The sequence below is a fragment of the Poecilia reticulata genome, chromosome 7 (genome assembly GCF_904066995.2).
Source record: "Poecilia reticulata chromosome 7, P_reticulata-male-v2, whole genome shotgun sequence".
NCBI lineage: Eukaryota > Metazoa > Chordata > Actinopteri > Cyprinodontiformes > Poeciliidae > Poecilia > Poecilia reticulata.
This window is the reverse complement of record NC_088836.1, coordinates 16,401,919-16,408,944: the sequence shown is the minus strand read 5'-3', so window position 1 is coordinate 16,408,944 and position 7,026 is coordinate 16,401,919. Positions and strand designations below refer to the sequence as shown.

Genomic DNA, 7,026 nt, shown 5'->3' with positions numbered 1-7,026 from the left:
TCAAATGGAATCAGATTCCATTTTTTGCACTACTTCTCCTTGTTCTGATTACAGACCAGATGGTTTTCTGACATAAGTCAGCAACTTCTCTGCTGGTAAGAAACCAGCACATCTAGTTGTTAAAAACTAAATCCAAAAGCAGATAAATCAGTAAGCGCAGTGGATAACTTCCCTTTCAAAAGCATTTGTAACTCAAACTTTTCTGCATTTTTGAAGTGGCAGGCATAAAGTTGAATGTGTTTTCTGAAGATTGTATGCTGTTTGAATCGTCAAATAATTTACACATGGAAGACAAAAGCTTGCTCGTTTTCAAAATTCTGCATAAATAAAAGTATAAAATATGTGTGCATATGAATTTATCTTACGTTACTCTAGTAACCCTAAACAAAACCCAGTGCAACGAAGAACATGGCAGGAAAACAGTCGTGGAGAAGTTCAAAGCAGAGTAGTGTTATAAAAACAATATTCCAACCTTTCAGCATTTCACAAAATGCAAAGTATGGCTCTCCTGCAAACTCATCAAGATTTGGTTGTGTACCTTGTCAGGCCTGGCAAGCTACAAATCTAGCCTTTATAGATATGTGAAATTTGAGAAAGTTGTCAAAAGAAACCAAAAATAGTGCTGTAGTGGCGCAGGGGTTCAGCACGGCCCAGATGTGGAGGCATTGGTCCTCAACGTGGCCGTCGCTGGTTCGATTCCCGGTCTGGCGACTCTTGCCGCATGTCTTCCCGTTCTCTCAAAACCCACTTTCCTGTCAATTAACTATTGGATGGGGGCCACTAGAGCCAATAAAACCGTTTAAAAAAAAAAAAAGAAACCGAAAATAAGTCCTGTTTGTGATTTAAAACCAGCAATCTGTAGGACAAAGCAAACGTGAAAGAAAGTGTTCTTGTCCAACTGGATAAAAATTTTGCAGTTTCTCTTGGATGCAAACAAAATTTATCATAAAGATTGGTTCTATTTATAAAAAAAAATTTAAAAGTGCATCTTCCTGACCACTCAATCTCACCTGTAAAGTAAGGTAACCAAATATGATGTGGATGCTTTATCATAGACAAGAAGCTGCTCAGAGTTGATAGGAAGATGGACAAATACTGGATTTGTTAATATTAAAAGATTTACGATGGTCATAAAAGTAAAAGCCTGACTTGATCATTGATGTTCAAAGATGTTTTGCAAAAAAAAAAAAGGAACAGCAAAAGGTTTTGTCTCTTGATGGTTAAAACTTTTAGAAATATACCACAAAAGACATTAAATTGTTGCAGCAAAATATGTCATCCAAAACTTTTGCTTCAGGGAGAGTGGAAACAAATGCACACTGCACCTGTCAGATTTTTATTTATAAAACCAATTAAAACCATATATCATGTTCTGATACTCATTACCTTATTTGGTCTATTAATTCAAATTCTTATCAACTAAATTGAAGGTTGTGGTTGTAATGTGGGAGACTCAATAAAGTCACCTGGTGTAGAATACGTTTACAAGAAATGTTTTCTTGCATCTCCTTTATTGGCTTTTCTGTTCAGGGGTCACCACACCAAATTGTCTCAATTTAGTTTCATCCTCTGGATCCTCTACCTTCACACCAACCAGCTTCATTTCCTCTTTCCCCACTTCCCATAAATTGTCTTTTTGGTCTTGCTCTCATCCTACTGCCAATAAACATTGCTTCACCTTTGAAAATGTTGAAACAATCTCAGTCTGGCCTCTTTGACTTTATCTCAAGAAACAGTAGCCCAACTCCCATAGGACAGCACAAGAGATGTTCTTTATTAAACTGGGTCTTGACCGATCTGGCATGGAGTTCATGAGGTCATGATTTGGCTTCAGTTTTACATCGGATGCCCTTTCTGACATAACCCCTCTGCGTTTATCAGAAGACTTGGGACCAGCACTAGGAATCACTGGCTTATGACCCCTTATTGTTGCAATAAAAAACAACGGGTCACAAATGTATTTTTTTTTACACACCTACTAATAGTGAGGTACGAAAGAAAACTAATTTCTTACTTCTTTGTGAAAAGAAGTAAGAAAAGAAAAGAATAAAGCTAAGTCTGTTACAAGAGAAATTCCACAGTGACATGAAGCGATGTCTTTGCCAAAAATATAAAGAAACATATTCTAAAATATAAAAAAGGCTTAACACACAGTGTTAGTATGGAAATAGCATATAATATAAGAATATTTATTTCAGTAAGTGCGAAACAGCAAAATATTAACAGTACATGTGACAAAAATGGCAACACAAATATGAACAAGTCACTTGAAAGACCTCAAAATAAATAGCTTAAGTACAGCTACCAATGGATGGCAACAAACCAAGAAGACGGAGATACGTAAACTGTGCAGAGAGAAGAATATAAAAAAGAGGACAAGACATTATCAAAATAAATATTAAATACATATATAAATAGTTGCTTTCTTAAACATCAAGACCTTTGTGCACAATTTAATAAGCTGGATGACTTTTGGATCAATTTATTCTCAGCTCTTGAGTTCAAACATCAGCTATAGTTGTATTTTATTTCTGCATGAGCAAAGATATGTTGGTTTTGGTTAGTTTGACTCTTTCATAACTGAGGGGCAAATGTTCGGAAACAATTAAGAGTTCAAACACCAACGCAAGATCAAATAATAAAGCAATAAATAAAAGGATAAACATGGTCGCATGTTCGCATCAGGTAGACTCAGTTGAGGTGAAAAGTCTCTCCTTCTCTGAACCCAGTGGGTTCAGCATAAACCATCTTTTTTTCCTACACAGTCAGTCCAGAAACTAGTACAGTGGCAGATTCACTTCTGTGGACAGTTTCTTACCAGTCACTTACTGGTTTCATTAGGTCTTAGATGGTGCCCATCTGAGCAGTGACCAGGTGAGAGGGAGTGAAAGACTCAAAGGCCACATCCAAGGGTAACTCGTAGCGAGAAGCTTGAAAGATCGGGTGAGACTGAGCCCCGCCTGGTAGGCTGCCAGCCGTGGAAGTGGGGAAGTGGTGGGCTGAGAGGTAGTGGGCATGTTGGCCAGGGTGGGGTGTGTAATTCCTCTCTGATTCATGTGGAGAAGGCTCCTGCTTCAGGGCAAAGTTACTGCTGATGCTGAGGGGGGGAGTGAGGGGCCCGTCGTACGGAGGCGTGCCGCTGCTGCACTCGTTAGGGGAGGGGTTGTCGAACGCAGGTGCTTTGAATCCCTTCATGTGAAGGAGGTGGGATGCTTCCAGGGATCCATAGGGTGGGCTGGGAAGTCCTGGGGATGGGTAGCTGAGTGGATGCCCACCCACAGAGTCGCCAACTCCCTGACCGCCACACTTGTCCTCAAGCTTGTTGAGGATCAGTGGGGTGGGTCCAAGCTGCAGGCAGCCAGCCACGAGGTTACTGGTGGGCTGAGACAGTCCTTTACACAGCATCTCCATAAACCCGTGACTCTCTGTGGACTGACCATTCTCCAGCACCTCAGAAAGAGCCCAGATGTAATTGCGTGCCAGCCGCAGGGTCTCGATCTTTGACAGTTTCTGGGTTTTGGAGTAGCACGGCATCACTCTGCGCAGGTTATCCAGGGCATTGTTCAGCCCGTGCATCCGAGATCGCTCCCTGGCATTGGCCTTGATCCTTCTGGCACGGAACCTCTCCTGTCTCGCTTTGGTCATCTTCTTCTTCTTGGGGCCTCTCCTTTTGGGGCCGTTATCTCCATTTGGTTCGACCTCCTCCTCGTCATCATCTTCCTCTTCTTCCTCCTCCATGTCCTCACTGCCAAATTCTCCGCAGGGCCGCATGCGACCTCCCAGAGTCAGACTGTGGTGGCTCCTCATCTCTGGGCTTTCGTCTCCGTCCTGGGAGCTGCCGTCCTCCTCGAGCCAGCTGAGGGAGCTCACCAGCTCACTCACATCCCCGCCTTTCCCAAAGTGTTTGGTCATCATGTTGATCTGAAGAAGAACGGGCAAAAAGCAAAAAAAGTTGTTACTTGCTCATCTACAAATGTGCAAAATGTACTCTAACAATATGTTACATACATGGACTGGAAACATTTCAATACACAATAAAGGGGTAAGAAAATGCTTCAGATTTTTATTAAATGAATCTGAATAGAATAAGGCTTTTTTTTGTTGCTACGTGTTATCATAAAGTAACTTCTGAAATTATTTTATATCTTAGTTTTTGTTTACCAATGGCTCCTTATCTGGGAACCCCTTTTCAAAATGTCCTGGTGGCACCCTGCAGACTGAAGTTCTGTTTTCAGCACCGCTGTGTGGAAAGCTAACTCTGCTCATTAATCTTCTGCTTGCATATTTCAAACGAAACTCTTCTACAACTAAAATGCCATACATGTTAATATAACAGAACATTTTCATCTTTTTAGGATTAAATCACTCATTTATTAGATTTTTTTGTTCATTCTCGCTGTCCCGCTCTCTTCTGAGATGCTGTCAATCTGGGACACAACGGGATTTACTCAGCACATATATGATGAAAGATTAAATAGGGAACACACAAATCAACGAAACATTCAGACATTTGGTCTTTGTAGCAATGAAAACAGTATAGCGAACCCTTCCCTCCTTGACTATTCTTTGACGTGTTATATTTCGGGGAGAATAAACATACACACCAAACTGTTCTTTCTCATAAATTAATCGCATGATTATCGCTGATTTGTTGTTCATTTGGGGGAGGATTAAGGACACAAAATGTTGCTTTTGTTTTTGCTGAAAGCGGCCCTAATTATTGCACACTAACGCGCAAAAGTGGGACAGATTACTCCGCAATTTGTAAATCTAGATTACGTCAAGCATCCATCTATGTCGGGCTGAGATGTTGGAGCAGATTATATAATCTAAATGATATGACTGTATTTCTTTAACGATGCATTTCTGCACAAGATTTAGATCTGTTGTCTCGTAAAAAAGACTTACATTTGTGGTGAATGGGCATATTAAAAATAAACCAAAGTGTATTTCACTTTACAGTTTATTGTTAGGCTTTTACATGACAATTTAAATTTGATGTGTTAAAATGTTTTCTCTAATTAACTGAAACTGTAAAATCAGCTTATCAGATGTTATATAAGACAAGACATCCCTCTTTTTTTCTTTATAATCTTGACCTGAACAAAAAAATGCAACTCACCTGTCTGGAGACAGCACTGCGCAAATGAGTAGAGAACTTCGAGAAATTCAGGCAATAAGTCCAGAGTAGCTGCGGATTGTTTTCTTCTCCTCCACTGTCATCCGCCTCTGTCCCAAAGTCAAACAGCCATGAACGCACTCGGAACTTTCAACTCCAAATGACATGATTAGGCTGATGTGCTTTGGCTTTAACCGGGTAAGCCCCACCCTCTTCCGCCCCACCCACCAACAAACTTATCCAAAAGCGCGTGGCGCTCTCGTGACTGGGAGGGTCGCCCCCCTTGGAGAACGAGTTGGGGCGCGTTCCCGGAGGCACTTGTAGCCCCTCATTTACAAGTCAAGGGGTCCAGAAACCTTGAAAGGGTGACAGTCCTGAGAAGTAGTCTTTGTATTTAAGTTCGGAGTGAAAGTAAATGTGTTCAAATTTTTCTTTCTTTCAAACGCAAGCATAATTTAGTGAGTATTGATTTCCTCTTTACTTCTTCCCATTCATTTTTGATTGTATCTACCCAAGTTTTTATTTATTTATTTATTTATTTATTTATTTATTTAGATTTTTTTTTTACAAATTGCCCCCTAAAGTGAACTAAACTATAATTGTGCGTCCTAGGGCAAAAATAATTACAAAAACCAATACATCTGTTGTTGCCTACCCCAACCACTATCTCAACGTATTTTGTAGTTTATTTGTAGTTTATTTTATTGACATTTTCTGTGAATTTCGCATTTATTTGATAATTTTATTAAAGAATGACAGTAAACCATTGCAATAAAGGCAATATTATGCTTTCTAGAATTCAGAATGAAATAATTATTACCTATGTTCTATAATACTGTGACTGCGTCACCCCACCCGGCTATATATCTCGTCATTAGTCGGTTGGAATTTTCCACTTAGTTGAACTCAGTGTTAAGAGACGCTCCTCCTTGCGCGCGTATTTAAATGATTATGACAGCTTGGTGCGTGATGAGCAGGTGTGTGCGTCTTTCACTCGTTCATTCGATTGTTTTCTTCCATTATGGCGTCATATTCTGCCCTGGAAGACAATCTGATTATTTAATCGATTAACTCAGTAATGGAGTTGCAGGTACTTCATTTAGGCGGCCGATCACTGAGAATTTCTGAATACGTACAGCTCTTAAAGTGACAGAAGCAAATCTTTGGGATTCTGCGATTATGTTTTGTTGGAGCAAATCTTAAATTGGTTGTAATTACTTCAATCTTAAGATTAAGACTTCTTCTTAACCAAAAAGTCTGAGAATTAAAATTTTATGGTGTGGGAATCATATTTAAAATTTGACCAGTTAAAATGTTGTACATTTTGACCAACTGCGGTCATTTTGACTACCAAGTAGTCATGTTGATGGTAGCCATCTGCTATAATAATGGTAGCTGACTATTTATTGTATTGCATAAATACTCTAGGCATTTTTTTCCTCATTAAAATTGTAACAATTTTAACATGTAACATTGTAACATTTTTATTACAATTAGCATCTTTTGTCATTTGTCATAAGCGTGATTAGATTGTCGAAAACCTATCCACCAGGTAAACTAACTCAAAAAGGGAAGAAAAACTAAAATTGCTCAACAAAAGTTTCTGATATTACTTTACAATTAAATTAAATTAGATACAAAAATCTATTCATTTTTGTGGCTGTTTCTGCATACTTTATGAAAAATACTTAAATGTAATGAATACTAAACTGCAATGATTTAAGTACATGAGCATATGGTTTACCTCATAGGTACAAAATGGTTTACATATTGGAGAAGGAGCAAACTGACCCAGATCCCTGCCAGAATTCACATATGGTGTGCCAAGTCTCACTCAGGAGCCTAAAGAAAATCCATATGCAGGCCTTATGCACATGTTGGCTGCTATGTTGTCATGAATCCAGTCC

General features: G+C 39.3%; 1 protein-coding gene across 1 annotated transcript; it reads right to left on the bottom strand.

The window, feature by feature from the left end:
- Positions 1–2,156: 2,156 nt before the first annotated feature.
- Positions 2,157–5,326, bottom strand: neurod4 (neuronal differentiation 4). The gene is made up of 2 exons (XM_008413640.2): positions 5,123–5,326; positions 2,157–3,921 (listed from the first exon to the last, which is right to left on the bottom strand). The coding sequence occupies exon 2, from the start codon at positions 3,913–3,915 to the stop codon at positions 2,845–2,847; it is 1,071 nt and encodes a 356-aa protein (XP_008411862.1). The 5' UTR covers positions 3,916–3,921; positions 5,123–5,326; the 3' UTR covers positions 2,157–2,844.
- Between the last annotated feature and the right edge of the window lie 1,700 nt (positions 5,327–7,026).

Coding starts and splice junctions, on each gene's coding strand:
- neurod4 (XM_008413640.2), bottom strand. CDS start 3,915: ATGATGACCAAACACTTTGGGAAAGGCGGGGATGTGAGTGAGCTGGTG.